Source organism: Meles meles, chromosome 2, assembly GCF_922984935.1.
Source record: "Meles meles chromosome 2, mMelMel3.1 paternal haplotype, whole genome shotgun sequence".
NCBI classification, from domain to species: Eukaryota; Metazoa; Chordata; class Mammalia; order Carnivora; family Mustelidae; genus Meles; species Meles meles.
This window is the reverse complement of record NC_060067.1, coordinates 26398458-26419720: the sequence shown is the minus strand read 5'-3', so window position 1 is coordinate 26419720 and position 21263 is coordinate 26398458. Positions and strand designations below refer to the sequence as shown.

Sequence of the window (21263 nt, the reverse complement as noted above, 5' to 3'; positions counted from 1 at the left end):
CACAGTGATATATCTGTTGGTATATGAAAATGAGACATGCCAGGAATTCTGACTAGTGATAGGAAGCAGAAACAGGGAGCCGCACTGCTAAGCTTTTACCAAATTATAGTTGGCACACGGGAAAGGTGTGATTTGGGCCAATGTTTTCAGTCCTTCTTAGAACCAAAGTTTACTAACAATTGTCTATATCTTTCCTTTTGTTTTCCTCTCCCCGTGTCTGGAGTTTGGGGAGAATGCAAATCATTTCATCTGAGGTTTTTTTTCCCACCCTTTGGTCAACAGAAAACTCAAACATTTAAATTTGAATTCATGGGGTTACCTGTCTTTTTTTGAACAATTTATTTCTGGCTTTGATATTTTTTATTTTATTTATTTATTTGACAGACAGAGATAACACATAGGCAGAGAGGCAGGCAGAGAGAGAGGAGGAAGCAGGCTCCCCACTGAGCAGAGAGCCTGATGCGGGGCTCCATCCCAGGACTCTGGGATCATGACCTGAGCCGAAGGCAGAAGCTTTAACCCACTGAGCCACCCAGGTGCCCCGGCTTTGATATTTTTTAAAAAATCCTCTAGAAAGTAAAGTGTGTTGATCTTTCAAGAGTCCTATACTGAACAATAAAAATTGATTCATGCTCTGTGAGAGAGCATCATAAGGCTACATCATTGAACTGCAATATAAATTAACCTTATCATCAAAACCTTTGTGCAATCCTACTTTTCTTGATTCACAATATGAATCTGTTCTTGTTTTACCATGCTCATGGATAAGGAACTCCATACAGTAAACACACTTGTTATAAATGTGCATCTAGAACTGTGGAAAGAAAGAGAAAGAGGAAGGAAGGAAGGAAGGGAGGGAGGGTGGGTGAGGAGAAGGGTGGTGGCAGGGAGGGGAGGAGGGTGGGAGGGGGAGAAGGAGTGAGTTAGTTAGTTGAGTCTAAAAAAGGGGGTCAGGGGCGCCTGGGTGGCTCAGTGGGTTAAGCCTCTGCCTTCAGCTCAGGTCATGGTCTCAGGGTCCTGGGATCAAACCCCACATTGGGCTTCCTGCTCAGTGGGAAGCCTGCTTCCCCCTTCTCTCTCTGCCTGCTTGTGATCTCTCTGTCAAATAAATAAATAAAATCTTTTTAAAAAATTAAAATTAAAACTAAAAAGGGGGTCATAGCTGACCCCTGAGGGCAGTGTGTCCCTACTCCTTGCCGATTCTTTCAACAGTGTACAAATGTCTTTGATACTTCTACTGAGTTGCATGCTGGGTAGCCTGGCGCACAGTTCAGAGAAGCTCAAATCAACCTCCCCAGAGCCCATGGTCACTGTGGGTCCTAGCAGTGGTGGATGTGCTTACCCATACTCATCTTGATTGGCAGGTTTTCTCTGCTTGCTGCTTCCACTAGATGTCTCCGGACTTCCATCACTGCCTCTTTGTGCCTGGTGCTCAGTAAGGCTCCCCACAGAGCTCTGGCAGCTGTGTCACTGCAATAAACCCACAAAAGAGCTTTAGAATAAATGTCTACTGGATAACGAGAAGAGTCGAAAGCAAAATAATTTCTTAAATATCCTTTCTGAGCACTAATATAACCTTTCCTACTGATAGGCTTTAAGTATTCAGATTAAATGAAGAATATCTAATCCACTTTACTTAGCACAAAATATTGAGAAATTAAGGAGATAATAAAATCAATCCTCCCCCTTTTGGGGGCAGGGGAGAAAAGCTACACTGTGCTATGAGAAGTATGAGAAAAGTGTACGATAAATTGGAGATTTGCATTCAAAAATATTTCAGAGTATAATTCAACATTGCTAGAGGAACATATAAATGGTTTGTAAGACAAAACTAACAACCTGTCTAAAAATGATTTGTCAGTGATTATAAGCATATCCGTTTGAGATAGCATACTCATCAGGGAAACACAAAGCAACCAGCAATGAGAATTCCTGTTCCAAAACTACTCAATAGACTAATGAATGGGTTTTGTATTGAATGAAAGTCAGGAATTAGGCTAAGTGACTGTGGCCTTAAGTAGCCCACTTTGGGCCTTAGGTTATAAGGCTGGCACTTCGGAAGCCTTTACAATTAACCGTTGATCCAGCACGAAGCAATGCATTATGCACGGTCTCATCTGGGCTCACTTTTCCAACAGCCCTCTGTCTCACCCACCATGCCATGCCCGAATTATAAATGAGTACAGTGTTCTTTCCGGAAGATCTCTCATGTAGCCAAGTATACACGTTTGTAGTAATGCTTTAAAAACTGAGTATAAAAAAACAAAGATGACGTCTGTCCTTTTCTGAGGACATTTCCCCTCCACTTAAAGCCCCACTAACACCTCCTACTATCCAGTGAGGAATAGTTTGAAAATGAATGCATTTTTGAGAGGTTAGTTTTAAAAAGTTATATCTAATACGACATTAATTTAACTTTAAAGTTATACCTAATGAGGTGTACCTTTCAAGTGTGAATTTCATTTAGAATAATGGAATGATGGGTTCCAGCACTGAGTTTAATATCTGGCATGCAATACTCTTTCTTTAATTAGTACTGTTTTTATGACCATCTGTTTTTTCTGATTGAACTATCATCACTGCTCAACATATTCTACTTGTTTTGCTCTGATCAAAACTGTCATTATTATAACTCAGCATCCAATATTCTAAGTTTAATTTAAATGAGCCAGTAAACTACCCACCAAGTGCTCATCTCAGTGGTTGCAACATAGATCAAAATGAGGCACAAGCTCAAAATGAGGCTGAAAAATTATCCCCCTCCCCAAAATGTGATAAGAAGCAGGTCCATGCTTGCAAAGATTTTTCTGGTAGCACAGAGCAAGGGCTCTAATCCTGGCATGGAGGATGGGGACTCAAAGAATGATTTCCACTAGAAATGATGAGCAAGTACAGAGATACATAAGCTCTGAAAAGCAGCCACGCCAAGAAGTTGTAACTCGGTCTGGGAAGGAAAATGGTCCAGTCTTCAAGGAGGATATAAAAGCTTCATCACAAAATAAGAAAACAAGAGGGAGAAGGACATTTCAGACATTTTGTTTCAATACAAAGTCCCACATACATGGCACTGAAGAGTACTGTTTTACTCCATGCCCGGATGCAGGGGGTGGGGGCAGGAGAAGTCAGGGAAAAGGGGGAGGAAGGAGCTACTCTACATACAGTCCTGCATTCCCTGCCACGGCTTATCATTCCGCGGGTGACAGGAAGCCAAGGAGTGTGCAACAGATTTCACATTCTGAAAAGAGCTGCACAGCTTAGCAGTAATGAAAACGGTCTTTATCATCATTCAAAATGAGCTCTATATTCTATGGGGCTTTGGGAAATTTATATAACGTCCCCCAAACTCTGAAGGCAATAGAGAACCACTCGAGTATTCTGTGAGTGGGGGAGGTATACTTCCAGGTTCCCCAGCTACAGTCCACAATTGTTCCTTGTGTTTGTTCTCCCAAAGCACCTCTCCCCAAATCACACAGATTTCTCATGCATCTTCAACTCGACACACAACTTCTAGAGTAGAACCCCACTGCCCTCCTCTTTTCTATGAGAGTATGCATTTTGCTAATACAGAGTGTCTCTAAAATCACAGTGGGTTATGTAATACTGTGGTTGCCCCATGGGATTAGCAGAGTGGTTAAAATGTGGGATTTGGGAGGAGAAAAAAATCTGCGTTCAAACTCTGACCATTCTTCCCTTTACCCCTAACATCTCCACAGCCTCTCTGATCTTCCACAGGCACTCCGAGCACAGGGACCCCTTCTCCTCCTTTGCCAGGAATGCTCCTCCTTTACAAAGTGTCGGCTGAAATGTCGCCTTATCAGAGAGGTCCCCCTCCCCCTTACTAACCCATATAAAGAAGTGACGACAGCCCAACCTGGCACCTTACCCTGGCACTCCTTCCCCTTCCTGGGGCTCACTGTTTTATATAATCTTTATTACCATCTGGCTAAGCATATGCTTCCATGTTTGTCTGTTTGTTATCTACCTCCCTCTCAGAAGGTAAGATCCTTCAGGGAAAGTAGGGGTTTAGTTTTACTTGTTGCTAAGTCCCCACTCCCTAGAACAGTGCCAGGCCCCGTGGTAGGTATACTCAGTAAATACTGAATAAGTGAATGAATAATGCTTTCTTGGTGTTTCAGCTTGCACATGTAACTAACTCTGTTTTCCTCCATCTTTTTATCTGTGAGACAAAGGGAACGACAGTGACGACCTCAGAGGGCTGATGTAAGGGTTAAATCTGATAACGCACCTCCTGATTCATAATAAATGTAAGCTGATGTGTTTGTTGTGATGGTTGTCTACGATATTGTCTTAAAATTCAATGTGTTCAAGGGTTTGTAATATATTCAGGAACTTCACTTAATGACACTGAGTATTTTTTTCATACGATCCTGATTTGTTCATATCTATTAAAGTCACGTAGGGCTTGTACTCTCTGGCTCTTTTCTGTTGAAACATTTTTACAAGAAATACATAAGGTTCCCACGATCTCTAACACTGATACAGAATCAGGTTATGCCTCCCTAAAAACTTTTTTTGCTGATATAAACAATTTTGATTGTCTAGGTACGTGTGACAGTTTCTAATGTTTCTTTCTGAACAAAACAGTTTCCTAAACACACCGAACTGACCCCCACATCATACATGGTCATTTTAGGCTTACCAGGTTTACATGCATGAACTAATTCTAGCTCTCTGACCGACTGGCACTGAAGAGAATGAGATTGTACTTACTGGCAGCTCTGCTGTGTCCTGCACCCACTTCTGCTCCAAGTCACTCTCTTACTGCCGCATGATGGTTTACACGCTGAATTCTTACATCAGCATCTGAGTTGAGTGTGCAAGTTAATCTCTGCCTTTCTCTAATAGGCCCATAAAAATTGATCCAATAGGCATTTCACACCACTCAACTTTCACATGAAATCAATTCTTGGTGTCAAAAGTTGTTAAGTCAAGAGAAGTTCATTAAAACCCACATGATAATCATACTAGTCCATTTGATGTAATTCTTTATCCTTTCCAACTGTGCAAATATTCTGTTTTCCTGATGATGAATAAACAATACAGAGAGTACTATCACAACAGAGCCAGTGTAATAGACTAGTGGTAGGCAGTTCTGTAGAAGCATGAGTTCTGGAACCAAACAATAAAGGGTCTGATTCTGTGCATTAACCCAGGAGAGTTACTCAACATCTCTGTACATGTCTCCTCCTATGATAACTTGGGGATGGTAATAGTACCCAGTCAGCAGATTATTATGAGAAGGTACTAATATAACCAGAGCACCTAGAACAATGCCTGGCACATACTAAGTGTTCAATAAACGTACTAGTAGCAGCAGCAGTGGTAGTAATAAGAAAAAAAAAAAAAACACCAAAGGTCAGAATTTTCTCATGAGATATAGAAGAAAGCCTGTTTGGAAATACAATTGCCTTTTCCATATATTTGCATACATGTATGGATAAACACTGCCTGTAGCTTCATTTTCTAATATGAAAAGGTTAACAATACATAACACACAATTCATGATACACATACTAAAAACTCCAACTCAAGCAATCTTCCTGTATTTGACATCCTGAGATAAAGAATTTTGATTTTCATAAATAGGAATCTTTTCTATAGATTACTTCAAGATTTACAGCTATAGTAAGCAAATTTTTTTAAAAGAAGTAATCCAGTTAAAAAACAGGTAGAAAACATGAATAGATGTTTTTCCAAGGAAGACATATGGATGGCCAAGAGACACATGAAAAGAGGCTCAACATCACTCATAATCAGGCAAATATGAATCAAAACTATGATGAGATACCATCATACACCTGTCAGAATGGCTAAATTAAGGAAGGTTTTATGCAATGACTTCTGTGCCAGCTTCTTGCCTCATTAATTATATTGAAATTCTGCAGACTACACATAACAGGATATTTTAAAACTAGAATTGCTACTTATAGGAGGAGTTCAGATTCCATAAATATTTCCAGACTGAATTACAAAGTGTATGTATGATTTCTGGGGTAGAAGGGAACATTAAAGGTGGTAGTAAATTAATCATCTTTATATCTTTAGCAGGACACTACCTTATCCAATACAAACACATGAAAATCTGTTTTTGGTTTTTGAAGGCACCTAAAGAAAATTTTGTAATATGCCTGAGAAAAACACTACAGCTTCAAACAAATCAAACTGCTATTAGATCCGACTCATACCTAATCTAAACCCTTTGTGCTTGACTATAAACCTACCTCATCTTGCTTAGTCTTCTGTCTTAAATTCAGGAACAGCTGGGCAACATCACTTTAATCATCAGACCCACCCCAAAACAGCTTGTTGCTTCATTTCATGGCTAACTTAAGACAGACTTCTGAAAGGTAAATAAAATATAATATTTAAAAATATTTTTAAATACCACTACTACCTTCTCTATTAAAGCATTTAGGAATCTGCAAAACAACATATGTCTCATTTGACCTTCGCATGAGCTAAGCCATGATTGCTGCCCAATTTAAAGAATCTCAGAGAAGCCAAGTGACTTACGTAAATACACTTAACCTGTAAGGAACAAAACCAGGACTCACCCCCACCCAGACAACTGGGTTCTGAGCTTGTTATCTTTCTACTAAACCTTGTCATGCCTGTATTATGCAAATCATCAAAGAGAATTGATTACATAGAATGTCAGTAATTTTAAAGTCTTCATATTGGTTTTCTTTAATAATCCTTAATATATCTTCAATTCTCCTTGTAAGTTTATACGTAAGCCTCACATAACATAGAATGGAATAGAGTAAAAAGTGAAGTAGATACATATTACCTCATGAAACAGGAAAAGCTTGCTCTCAGGATTTGGTACTTTTTGTTTTAAGCAATATTGTAGGAGAAAGGGGAAGATGGTGGAGGAGTAGGGAACCCTGGTTTCATCTGGTCCCTAGAATTCTGCTAGAGAGCTATCAAATCACTCTGAACACCTGTGCACTCAACCAGAGCTCTAAGAGGCCATATATCAGGAGATAAACTGGAGTGGGAGGGAGCCTCCTTAAGCTGGCTACCAGAAAGTGATATAGCAGCAGAACGCAAAATCAGAACTTTTAGAAATCTGCTCTGGTGAGGCATGGCCATGCTTGAAACCCACTCAGGTGGCGAAGCAGGGCAGAATTCTAGTGGGACAGTAAGGTCTCGGGACCCCTGGGGTTACAGGAAAAACAAGATTGTGTGAGTATGGCAGAGTTTGCAGGCACCAGAACAGGGAAGCTCGCTGCAGTCAGCAAGCCCAGGAGTGGGCTCAGCTCAGTATTGCCATAAACAGTCAGGTTACTGCTCTCTGAGCAGGGGCCCAGCAAGCAGCAGAACCGAGATGAGACCCTCCTTCCTTCCCCAGGGAGGAGGGACATGGGTGTGCGCTGCAGGAGGCTGCAAAGTTTGCAGACTCCAAACAGTGTCAGGTGCCTGAGATAAAAATGCTTGGTCACAGGCTGGGTGAACACAGTGCAGACAGAAACCAAGGAAATAGGAGTGATTTGCTGCTTTTCCCTGAGGGCACTTGAAGCCACCATCTTTCAGCTCTGGGGCTGGAGACTGGGGATGTGGCCATTTTTATTTTTACGTTCTAAAGGAGCACATAAACCTTCAGGGAACAAAAGCCACATAGAGCAATGTGGAGCCACTTATTTAGCCCTGACCCCCTGGCAAGGGTGGTGCAGTTCTGCCTGGGGCAAAGAAACCTGAAATTCAGTGCCACAGGCCCCTTCCCCAAGAAGATCAGCAGGAACATCTGGCTAAGACCAAGTTTACTGCTCAATGAGAACTACAAAACTCCAGCACCAGGGGAAAATAGAATATAGAATTTGGGGGGGGGGGTCCTCATGATTCTTTAGTCTTCCAATTTTAATTTCTTTCCTTTTTCCTTTTCAACTAATTTCTTATTTTACCAACTCTTTTCTTATCTTTTTTATTTTTTGTTTTTGAAATTATATTCTATTCTTTCATTGTATTTAATTTTATTTTTATATAAGTTTTTCTTTCTTTATAATTTTGGGATATAGTTTCTCCTAACAGGACAAAATACACCCAGAATCAAGTGCATTATTGCTCTGCTCTGTTCATCTGTCTGATAATATTCTTTCTCTTTTTGTTTCTTTTTAAGTCCTTTTTAATTTTCATTTTTTACAGTTACATTCAATCTTTTCATTGTATTTTATTTTATTTTTGTATATATATATACAAGTTTCTTTTTCTTTACAATTCTGGGCTCCAGTTTTCTAACAAACAGACCAAAAATACACTCAGGGTCTAGTGTATCTAGTGTATTGCTTTGTTTTGTTCACCTGTCAGATTATATTCTTTTTATTTTTTCCTTCTCAGTTTCTGGTCTCTTCTAATTTGTTTAGTGTATAATTCTCTGGGGTCACTGTTGCTATTTTATTATTTTCTTCTCTCATTCTTCCCTGGACAGAATGATAAGATGGAAAAAACTCCCCTCTAAAAAGAAAATAAGAGGCAGTACTGACTGCCAGACACCTAACCTGTATGAATATGAGAAGACAGAACTACAGATTAAGGATTATAAGCATACTAGCTGGGTTTGAAATAAGCTTAGAAGGCACTAGAGAACCACTTTCTGGAGAAATAAAAGAACTAAGATCTAATCAGGTCAAATTCAAAAAGGCTATTAATGACATGCAATAAAAAAAATGGAAGCTCTAACTGCTAGGAGAAATAAGGCAAAAGAGAGAATTAGTTATATAGATGACAAAATGGAGAATAAAGAAGCTGAGGAAGAGAGAGATAATTACCGAATCACAAGGGGAGAATTTGAGAGGTATGTGATATCATAAAATGAAACAGTATTAGAATAATTGGGGTCCCAGAAGAAGAGGAAAGAGAGTGGGGGGGGGGGGCGTATAGTGAACCAAATTATAGCTGATAACTTCCTTAATCTGAGGAAGGAAACAGGCATTCAAGTCCAGGAGGCAAGAGAACCCCCCCTGAAATAAATAAAAATTGGTAAACATCTCGACATATAATAGTGAAGCTTGCAAATTTCAGAAACAAAGAAAAAATCCTGAAAGTAGCTCAGGAGAGTTCCTTAACCTACAAGGGTAGAAACATAAGATGAGCAGCACACCTATACACAGGCAGGCAGGCCAGAAAGGACTGGCTTGATATACTCAGGGTGTTAAATGAGAAAAATATGCAGTCAAAAATGCCTTACCCAGAAAGGCTGTCATTCAGAATAGAAGGAGAGATAAAGAGCTTCCAGGACAAACAGAAACTAAAAGAATTTGTGATCACTAAAGCAGCTCTGCAAGAAATATAAAATATTAAAGGGGATGATTCAAGCAAAGACAGAGCCCAAAAGTAACACAGACCAGAAAGGAACAAGACAATATAAGAAACAGTGACTTTACAGGTAACACAATGACACTAAATTCATATCTTTCAACAGTTACTCTGAATATAAATGGGCTAAAAGCCCCAACCACAAGACACAGGGTATCAGATTGGATAAAAAAACAAGACTCATCAATATGCTGTCTGCAAGAAACTCATTTTAGACCCAAAGACACCTCCAGATTGAAAGTGAGGGGTTGGAAAACCATTTACCATCAAAAGGAAGTGGGGTTGGCAATCCTTATATAAGACAAATTAGATTTTAAACCAAAGACTGTAAAAGAGGTGAAGAAGGACACTATATCATACTTAAAGGGTCTGTCCAGCAGAAAGATCTAACAATAGTAATTGTATGTATTTATGCCCCTAACATGGGAGCAGTCAATTATATGAACTGATTAATAACAAAACTAAAGAAACACATTAATAATAACACAATAATAGTAGGGGACTATAACACTCTACCTACAGCAATGGATACCTAAGCAGAAGATTAACAAGGAAACAATGAGCCAGATGGACTTCAAAGATATATTCAGAGCATTCCATCCTAAAGCAATAGAATACACATTCTTCTCAAATGCACATGGAACATTCTCAGAACAGATCACATACTAGGTCAGAAGTCAGGTCTCAACCAGTACCAAAGATTAGGATCATTCCCTGTATACGTTCATACCACAATGCTTTGACACTTGAATTCACTCACATGAGGAAATTTGGAAAGAACTCAAATACATAGAAATTAAAGAGCATCCTACTAAGAAATGAACAGGTCAACCAGGCAATAAAAGAAGAATTTTTAAAATTCTTGGAAACAAGTTAAAATGAAAATACAACTGTTTAAACCCTTTGGGAGGCAGCAAAGGCAGTCCTAAGAGGGAAGTGTATAGCAATATGAGCCTTTCTTAAGAAGTAAGAAAGTTTTCAAATACACAACCTAACCTTACATGTTAAAGAGTTTGAGAAAGAACAGCAAATGAAGCCTAAATGCAGCAGAGAAGTGAATTAGTAAAGATTAGCATAGAAATCAATGAAATAAAAACCAAAAGAACAGTAAATCAATGGCACTAGGAGCTGGTTCTTTGTAAGAATTAATAAGATCAACAAATCCCTGGCCAGATTTACCAAAAAGACAAGAGAAAGGACCCAAATAAATAAAATCATGAATGAAAGAGGAGTGATCACAACCAACACCAAAGAAATATAAACAATTATAAGAACATATTATGAGCAACTACATGCCAAGAAATTAGGCAGTCAGTAAGAAATGAATGCATTCCTAGAAATGTAAAAGCTACTAAAACAGGAAGAAACAAAATCTGAATAGACCCATAACCAGCAAGGAAATTAAAACACTAACCAAAAATCTCCCAACAAAAATAGTCCAAGGCAGATAGCTTACCAGGGGAATTCTACCAAATATTCAAAGATACCTATTCCTCTGAAGCTGTTTCAAAAAATAGAAATGGAAGGAAAACCTTCTAACCTTTCTTTGAGGCCAGAATTACCTTGATCCCAAAACCAAAGACCACAGTAAAAAGGAAAATTACAGACCAATATCCCTGAAGAAAATGGATGTAAAAATTCTCACCAAGATACTAGTCAATAGGATCCAAAAGTACATTAAAAGGATCCGCCATGAACAAATGGGATTTATTCCTAGGCTACAAGAGTGGTTCAACATCTACAAATCAATCAATGTGATATACCACATCATTAAAAGAAAGGACAAGAACCATATGATCCTCTCAATAGATGCAGAAAAAGCATTTGACAAAGTAGCATCCTTTCTTGCTAAAACTCTTTATAGTGTAGGGATGGAGGGAACATACCTCACTCAATATCATAAAAGCCATATACAAAAAGCCCACAGTGAATATCATTTAGGAGAAAAACTAAAAGTTTTTCCCCTAAAGTCAGAAACATTGCAGGCATATCCACTATCACCACTGCTGTTCAACACAGTACTAGAAACCCTAGTCTCAGCAATCAGACAACAAAAAGAGATAAAAGGCATCCAAATTGGCAAAGAAGAAGTCAAGCTCTCACTCTTCAGATGATATGATACTTTATGGAAAACCCAAAAGACTTGACTAAAAAAATTGCTAGATTTCGTACAGGAATTCAGCAAAGTGGCAGGATATACAATCAATGCACAGAAATCAGTTGCATTTCTATACACTAACAATGACACAGAAGAAAGAGAAATTAGAGAGTCTATCCCATTTAAAATAGCACCAAAAAACATAAGATACCTAGGCATAAACATAACCAAAGAGGCAAAGGAACTATACTCAGGAAACTATAGAATACTCATGAAAGAAACTGAGGAAGACACAAAGAAATGGAAAAGTGTTTTATGCTCATGGATTGTAAGAAAAAATATTATTAAGATGTCTATGTTACCTAGAGCAATTTATACGGTCAATGCAATCCCTATCAAAATACTATCAACTTTTTTCAGAGAGCTGGAACAAAGAATCCTAAAATTTGTATGGAACCAGAAAAGACCCTGAATAGCCAAAGTAATGTTGAAAAAGAAAATCAAAGCAGGAGGCATCACAATTCCGGACTTGAAGCTCTATTACAAAACTTTAATCATCAAGACAATATGGTACTGACACAGAAACAGACACATAGATCAATGGAATAGAATAGAAAACCCAGAAATAGACCCTCAACTCTATAGTCAACTAGTCTTTGATAAAGCAGGAATGACTATCCAATGGAAAAAAGACAGTCTCTTCAACAAATGGTGTTTGGAAAATTGGCAGCCACATGCAGAAGAATGAAACTAGGCCATTTCCTTACACCATACACAAAAACAGACTCAAAATGGATGAAAGACCTAAATGTGAGACAGTGATCCATCAAAATCCTAGAGGAGAAGGCAGGCAGCAACCTCTTCGATATCAGCCACAGCAACTTCTTGCCAAAGGCAAGGGAAATAAAGGCAAAATGAACTATTAGGACTTCATCAAGATAAAAAGCTTTTGCACAGCAAAGGAAACAGTGAACAAAACCAAAAGACTACCAAAAGAATGAGAGAAGATATTTGCAAATGACATATCAGATAAAGGGCTAGTATCCAAAATCTATAAAGAACTTATCAAACTCAACACCCAAAGAACAAATAATCCAGTCAAAAAATGGGCAGAAGACATGAACAGACATTTCTCCAAAGAAGACATACAAATGGCCAACAGACACATGAAAAAGTGCTCAACTTCACTTGGCATTAGGGAAATAAAAACCAAAACCACAATGAGATACCACCTCACACTGGTCAGAATGGCTAAAATTAACCACTCAGGAAACAACAGATGTTGTTGAGGATGTGGAGAAAGGGGAAACTTCTTACACGGTTGGTGGAATGCAAACTGATGCAGTCACTCTGGAATACAGTATGGAGGTTCCTCATATGGTTGAAAATAGAGCTACCCTATGACCCAGCTATTGTACTACTGGGGGTTTACCCCAAAGATACTCAAGTAGTGATTTGAAGGGGCACCTGCATCCCAATGTTCATAGCCACAATGTCCATAATAGTCAAACTATGGGAAGAGCCCAGATGTCCTTCAACAGATGAATGGATAAAGAAAATGTGTTATGTATATGATATGTGCATACACACACACACACTCACCATGGAATACTAGTCAGCCATCAAAAATCAATGAAATCTTGGAGGAGCCAGGGTGGCTCAGTTGGTTAAGTGTCTGCCTTCAGCTCAGGTCATGATCCCAGGGTCCTGCAATCAAGCCCCCTGTGCAGCTCCCTGCTGAGCAGAGATCCTGCTTCTGCCCCTACCCCTGCTCATGATCTCTCTTTCTCTGTCTTAAATAAATAAATAAAATCTTTTTTAAAAAATGAAATCTTGCCATTTGCAAAGACATGGTTGGAACTAGAAAGTTTTATGCTAAGCAGAGTGTCAATCAGAGAAAGACAATTATCACATGAGCTCGCTGATATGTGCAATTTAAGCAACAAAACAGAGGATCATAGGGGAAGAGAGAAAAAATAAAGTAAGACAAATCAGAGAGGGAGACAAACCATAAGAGACTCTTAAGCATAGGAAACAAGCTGAGGATTGCTGGAGGGAAGAGGGGTGGAGAGATGGGGTAACTGGGTGTTGGGCATTAAGGACGGTATGTGATGTAATGAGCACTGGGTATTATATAAGACTGATGAATCACTGACCTCTACTACTAAAATCAATAATACATTATATGTTAACTGAATTTAAATAAAAATAAAAATAATTTTTAAAAGACCAATTAATCAATAAACTCTACCTCTGAAGCTAATAATATACTATATTTTAATTAATTAAATTGAAATATTAAAAATTTTTAAATTAAAAAAATATGTATCATAATAATCCCCTTGTAGGTCACCCCTAGCCATTGACAGCCATTTTGCTACACAACTGCAGTCATTTTCCAATTTTATTTAGCTTTCTTTAAATGTTTCCCACCATGGCTTTGCTCAGTTTTAAATCTTTCAGCATAAATATCATTTATATAACTGAAAAGGCAAAAAACTAAAGTCTAAATTTCCTTAACATAGTACTTGTAATCTAGCTCTTATCTTCTATTCATTATATCCTTGGGAAAGATCGTAGGAGAAATGGCTTCTAGCTATTTGACCACTGGTTAAAAAGACAAAATGAAGCCACTTGCCTAACACATCCATTGTAAATAAGAAAGGAGGCAAGGTTTAGAGTTTGGGGCCACCACTCAAAGGGCTATGAGCTGCTTCTGTGACCTTGGTAATTAAATTAATCTTTCTTATTATTTTCATTTGTTAAGAACTCACTATATCATAGGCAATATGACTATATTATCTCATTGAATAGCAACCCTCCAGAATAAGTATCACTGTCTCATTTTATAACAAAGCTGATTCTTAAAGAGATGAAATAACTTACCCAAATCACATAGCCAATAAGTGCACATTTGAACCCAGGTCCTTGTAAACTCCAAAATCCATTTACTAACCATGTTAGTACACTATTCTGTAAAATAAAAGGCTTGAACTAGAATACTAATTCCTGAGATTCCTTAGATTTCTAACAAGTTATTATCTATATGGTTTCCATTATGCCCTGGTGCTCAAGTTCATTTTTTTTTAAAGTATCATTTTTTAAAAAAAAGATTTGTTTATTTATTTGAGAGAGAGAGAGAGAGTGCGTGAGAGAGAGAGAGAAAGAGAGAGAGAGAGAGAGAGGAGAGGAAGGGGTAGAGGGAGAGGGAGAAAAATCCTGAAGCGGACTCCCCACTGAGTGTGGAGCCCCACATGGGGCTCTATCTCAGGACCCTGAGATCGTGACCTGAGCCAAAATCCAGAGTCGGCTGCTTAACCAACTAAGCCACCCAAGTTCCCCCACAGGCATCAATTTGATTAACTTTGTGACACTCAAGTAAAATATGGGTGAATATTCCATCCTGTTATTTCTTTTATTAAAACCCTTTTCTTCCTCCCAAATCCAGTGATAATAATAGTTAATAAAAGAACATTCCAAACAGCTTGTAGAATTTATTAAACAATTTCTACCCCTTTCTGTTTTTAAAGCCAGCTTTTCCAATGAGAAAAATTTCATTTCATTTTAGGTACTTGAAAACAATTTTTTTTTCAATAGATTCCTTGAAATATACAATATAAGGCAAGATATTTGTCCTATGAAAAGATCTGTCTTATTACTATGCAATTTAATTAGTTTCAATATTGTCAGTAACTATATAAAATGTTACAAAATGTATGCTCTTTTTTGATAAACTGATAATCTTGTCATCTTGTATTATGTTAAAAATTAAACTATTTGTCATGTTTGAAGACTGTAAGCCAACAAGATACACATATTAGCTTTTCTGAATGTCAGGAAACTTCTGTACACAAAGATATGTTCCTTTCAGTTAATTCCTGGCTCTTTATTCACCAGAATTACTCAACTGTAAATGAAATCTTAGAAGCTGCCTTGGTTTGGCATGTATAAAATGTCAAATGCAGTCTGCTAGAACCCAACAGGAAATATTCATCACCAAATAAAATATTAAGAGGACAGCATTAATTTTTAAGAGATGGTTGAATGTTGAATCACAGTGCTACCTCAGTCAAGTGGAAGGCATGCAATTAAGAGACTGAGGATGAAACGTGAATGCACACAATTATCTTGTGACTAAACACAGAGAACTGGCTTCTTCATGGAGTTCACGGAAGTTATGCTCACTCACAGGACTTGCAGTAATAGTCACAGTATTCCAACAGAAATTCAATGATAACAGCTACAACAACCACAAACCATTATCAAATAAGTTTAAACAAAGAGCAGTCTGAGTCATAGTTCTCCACAGCAGGAAATAATGGCTTCCACCAGTGCTGAGCTTGATGAGCTCTGAAGGTAGGTTAGCTCATTAAGTTATTCACAGAGCTTTCAACAGTCATCTTTCTTCTTGACTACTTTTCTAAACAATTACCTCATATTTAACAAAACTGTCCATTAACCTTCATCTCAGTAGAAAACAGTTAAACACACAAAGATATATGAAATAGACCCGTGGCACTGGAAAGCAGTCTTCCCCCATTCTTCCTTTCAGAATAGAAGCCCTTCCTGTGGGCAAACCACAGCTGCTAGTGGGCCTCCAGGGCCCTGCCCTCATGGAGCTAGCAATCCAGCAGGGAATCTGGAACTGAGCATTCTCCTACAGAGGTGACAAAGCAGAGAGTGGGAGCTCTAAGAGAGTACAGCACCTAACCAGGTCTGGGTGTGGAGGTGGCAGGCAGAGGGTGGCTGAGGATGTGATAACGAGCCCCAAAAGAGGAGTAGGAGTTGGCTAGTTAAAGACTGGAACAAGAGATGCCCTTCAACAGATGAATGGATAAAGAAGATGTGGTTCATATATACAATGGAATATTACTCAGCCATCAGAAAGGATGAATACTCAGCATTTGCATCAACATGAATGGAACTGGAGGGGATTATGCTAAGTGAAATAAGTGAAGCAGAGAAAGACAAATATCATATGGTTTCACTCACATGTGGAACATAAGGACTAGTGTGGAGGATCACAGGGGAAGGGAGAGAAAACTGAATGGGAAGAGAATTTGAGACCTTTTCAAGGAAATGAGACATATGAATGGAGCACAGAGATCTTATATGTCACTGTCCTCGGCTTATGGCAAATCCTACCCAAGGCCTGGGAACCCACATTAGGACTGTAGACTTTCTTCCAAGGGAAACTGAAGGGTCCTCAGCAACAGACTGACCTGATCACATTTGCATTAATAAGATCACTCACTGTGGAGAACGGATCTCAGTTCTGGATGAGAGGCTACTACGTAGTCTAAGCAAGAACTGAGGATGGCTTGAACTAGAGAGATTTCCTAAAACTATCAGATCATATCATTCCCCCCCTCAAAACCCTTCCACGCTTCCCATTACAATTACACTAAAATTCAAGTTCATTATTTATGTACAACTTCATCTCTTACCTTCTCAGCTTCATCCATTAGGCTTCAGCAATACTGGCCCGATTTCAGCCTCTTGAATGGGTCAAAATGTAATCCCAACTCAGGCCTTTATATTTGCTATTCCTTTGCCTACAACCTTCTTCTTCCAGATGTTTACTAATAAGGTCTCATTCATTTCAACAGACATTTATTAAACACCTATCAATTGCTAATTCTGTTCTAGGTACCACTCAAGTGTTCACTCCTTGACCACTCTGGCTAATGTAGTCCTTTGTTTTTTTAAGGTATTATCTTTAAGTAATCTCCACATCCAATATGGGGCTCGAATTCACAACTCCGAGATCAAGAGTTGCCTGCTCCACTGACTGAGCCAGCCAGGTACCCCCTGCTAATATGGCCCTTCTTATTCCAAATCCCACCTGCCTTATTTATTTATAACACTAGTCACCAACTCGAATTACGTGTTATTTTTTTTTAATATTTTATTTATTTGACAGAGAGAAATCACAAGTAGGCAGAGAGGCAGGCAGAGAGAGAGGAGGAAGCAGGCTCCCCACAGAGCAGAGAGCCCAATGTGGGGCTCGATCCCAGGACCCTGGGATCATGACCTGAGCCGAAGGCAGAGGCTTTAACCCACTGAGCCACCCAGGTGCCCCTCGAATTACGTGTTATTAAAGAAAATTTGTTGTCATGACTTGGAAGAGATCAAAGGGTGTTAAGAACAGAAGCATTCTAGCTTTATTAGAACGTCACAGAGGGTTCAGAGGGTTCAGTGCCACCACCCGAGATCATGACCTGAGCCTAAATCAAGAGTCAGATGCTTAACCAACTGAGCCATCCAGGCATCCCTCACTATGAGGATTTTAAATGACTAACATAATTAGATTATTTAACAACCAAACACATACCTCCTCTATGCACATTTTTCTGACTCTGAGGATAAATTTCAAGTTCCTGAAGGGTTACTTCCACAACAGTCCAAGGCTAGCACTTGGCTCAACTAAGGAACTCTACGTTGGGCTAGACCACATTTGTATGTTTTGGCTTGAATTCAAGACTTGGAAAGCTAAAGATTAGTTCATGTGGCAAGAAACTCTAAGATAAAGAGTTAGTGACAGTTTCATAGATGCTCTTAGAAGCAAACTCATCTGGTCACTTTATCCCTTCCCTCACTCTACTCCATGAAGAAGGGTCATTTCAAAATCAGCATAACCTTTTATTCTATTATTATACAGTGATTCTAGAATTTATTACTCTATCCACCATAAGCGATACCATTTTATCTATACATACACAGGTATGAAATTTCAAAGACAATAAATTGGGAAAACTTGATCTATTAATATTACTAAAGTCATATTATTTTACTCTTCACTGGTTTTGAGTTGTGGGTCAGGAGGAATGTGAATTTATGTAGCTGGTACTATTTACCATCTTAACCCCCATGTAACATCTCCCTTGACACCTTAGAAATACAGAACAGTGCTGAAGTGTTAATAGGGATGTAACTCTGAGGAAAACAAGACATATAATAGTTCTTTTCATAGGAAGGGTTTAGTGGTTGCCATCTGCTTAGGAGTAGAAAAGAGTTCTTATTTTAAAGTTGCATTTGCCCAGCAAGCAGATTATTTTTACTTAAAAGGATGAAGTAGGTTCTCATAAAGCTAAATCATTTGACTTAAAGTGTTTTCAATATTGTAGGATGAATAATCTGTGTGTGTGTGTGTGCGCGCACGTGCGCGTGTGTATTGTATGGCAAAACTGGAGGACCTCACTTGACTAATAAAAGGTAGGAAGCTCTAGGTTGCTTAATTTCTCTGTTCCATGAAATCCAAAAATCTGGGAACCGCTTCACAAAGCTCCACACCTAAGGAACAGAGTAAAAAGGAATCTTCAGGTTTTCTTCTAGATTTTGGCAGCCAAAATTACCCTGTTAGAAAAGAAGGAAGGAATCCAGGACTCCCTTCAAAATGAAGGGATTAGAAGCATAAGTGTCTGGAACATAACCCAAAAGGAAGAGCCATCATGGAAATAATTCAGCCAAGAAATACAAATAAATGCTAAAGCCATTGGGTTAAAGTTTGATGAAGAGCATATTTACATAATCTCAAAATGTCTCCTTGAATCAAGTGATAAATCTGTCATCATGAGTGGACAAGGTTAAATTGTGTGCCACCTGATAGGATGCAATGAAGAGAACACAGATTCACTGGTTTGATATTCTTGCCAAAAATGTATAATCTGAATCTAATCATGAGGAAACAAGAGGTAGATCTGAACTGAGGGGCTTTCTACAAGATAACTGGCCTGTACTCTTCAAAAGTATTAAGGTCATAAATGTCAAGGAAAGATGGAGGAACCGCATAGATTAAAAGAGACAAAAGAGACACTGCAAATAATTGCAACATATGATTCTAACCAAAATCCCTTTGTTTTTATATAAGTTATGGAGATAAGTGGCAAAACTTGTGTGTCAGATAGTAGTAGCTTACCAGTGTTAATTTCATGATTGTGATACATTGGAGAATATCCCTTTGAAAGATATACATGCTAAAGTATTTAGAAATGATGGGCATAGGCAAATTATTCTCAACTGGTTCAAGGAGGAAAAACGTTTCTTTTACTATTCTTGCTACTTTTTTGGATGTTTGAAATTATTTGAAAAAAATTTAAGAAGGCATCAATCAGTTTAAAGAAGGATGTCAAGCACGTTTTAAAAAATTCAGTATGTGAATATGGTACTCTCCAATTAGCAAAGTTTGGAAACACTGTTCTAAGTAAATGCAAGGAGAAAATCAGTAATACCAAGCACCTAAATGCTCACAATCCTCTTCCTAAATTAAAAATTATTCTGCGATCTGCTGAAACAATTTAAATTCAAAATACTCAAGGTAATCTTTGTATCAAATGTAGGCTGTGAGAACCTGTGGCTTCTTCCATGTGACGCCTAACATTTTTTAAAGCATGGGAATCCTTAAAACAAAGAAAATCCTAAATTATAAACAAAGCCAAACTGTGGATTGGGAAAGCCCTTAGAGAGGACATCATACTCCTCAGAGCAAAGGAGAAATTTAGTCACAGACTGGTGCTGGGTGTGAACAGATTTTGGCTGCCTTCAGAAAATCCCTTTTCCCATCCCACCATTAATATAGTTCATAAAGCAATTATCCAAATTTAATTCTAATATTGGAACACCTATAATTGAAATAGTTATACAGTATTACTTAATGATAAGGTCCCAGGAGGATAAAAAGTATTATCCTGGCAGAAAAAGAAAGTGATATTATTCTACATAGAAAGTGTCAGCCTTCTATAAGTAAAGTAAAAATACAGTGACAGCTTTTAATGTAAAATTTAAAAAGATGAGTTCTGGGCTCAAATACAGAGTACTCTTACTTATTCTATAACCTTCAAGGTAACTAATTTCTATGAGCCTCAATTTTTTCCTTTCTAACATAAAAATAATGATACTAACTTAAGGATTATTTGGGTGATTTATATTAAGTGCATACGTAAAGTAGCTAATCCCTAATGTACACTAACCTTTCTAAAGTATTCTTTATTCTTCCACAGTAGAAAAGCAAAGTATTTAAGCTGTGAAAAAATATAGAGAGAACTAAACTTTGAGGTCAATGTTTCTGTCAAAGAGTATAATTTAATAATCAGTTATGAAAATGGGCAAAATATTAGAGAAGGTCTTGCCTAGCTATATCAAAGTATTGGAAAATACTTGATAAACTGAGTCATTAAGAAAACTAAATGTTCTAGAGGCACCTGGATGGGTCATTTGAAAGAGTCTGCTACTCTTGATATTGGAGTTGTGAGTTCAAGTCCCATGTTGTGTGTTAGAGATTACTTAAATAAACAAACAAACTTAAAAGAAAAACTTTAAATATTATAAGGTGATATTACTATGAAGAAAACAATTTGGAATTATAAATAGAGATAATCATAATTAAAAATTTAGAAGTGTTGGTATGCCTGGGTGGCTCAGTTGCTTAAATGGCTCCCTTTAGTTCAGGTCATTATCCCAGGGTCCTGGGATCCAGTCCGGCATTGGGCTCCTTGCTCAGCAGGGAGCCTGCTTCTCCCTCTATCTCTGCCTGCCACTTTGCCTGGTTGTATTCTCTGTCTCTGATAAATAAATAATCTTAAAAAAAAAAAAAACAACAACTTAGAAGTGGTGAGGGTAATACATTCAATCCATAAAATAACATTCCTACTCTCTATAAGTTCATTGTTATCCGTAAGAACATCATTAACAATTTATGGAAGATTACTAGCAATAAATACTGCCCCTGATTATTTTTCAACTTTTTAAATATTTTTTTCACAATGAAAATAATTTTTTTCTTGAACGTATGAAGTCTATGTGTTATTTTTAAAGAATTTGAATACATAAA

At 38.0% G+C, this 21263-nt stretch overlaps 1 protein-coding gene across 1 annotated transcript in view; it reads right to left on the bottom strand.

Moving 5' to 3' along the window:
* SCFD2 (sec1 family domain containing 2) overlaps positions 1-21263 on the bottom strand; it is a 442153-nt gene that overhangs the window by 371740 nt on the left and 49150 nt on the right. Inside the window, exon 3 of the mRNA XM_045997260.1 lies at positions 1343-1470. Within this exon, the coding sequence (XP_045853216.1) occupies positions 1343-1470 (128 nt within the window). The remainder of the gene's footprint in view (positions 1-1342; positions 1471-21263) is intronic.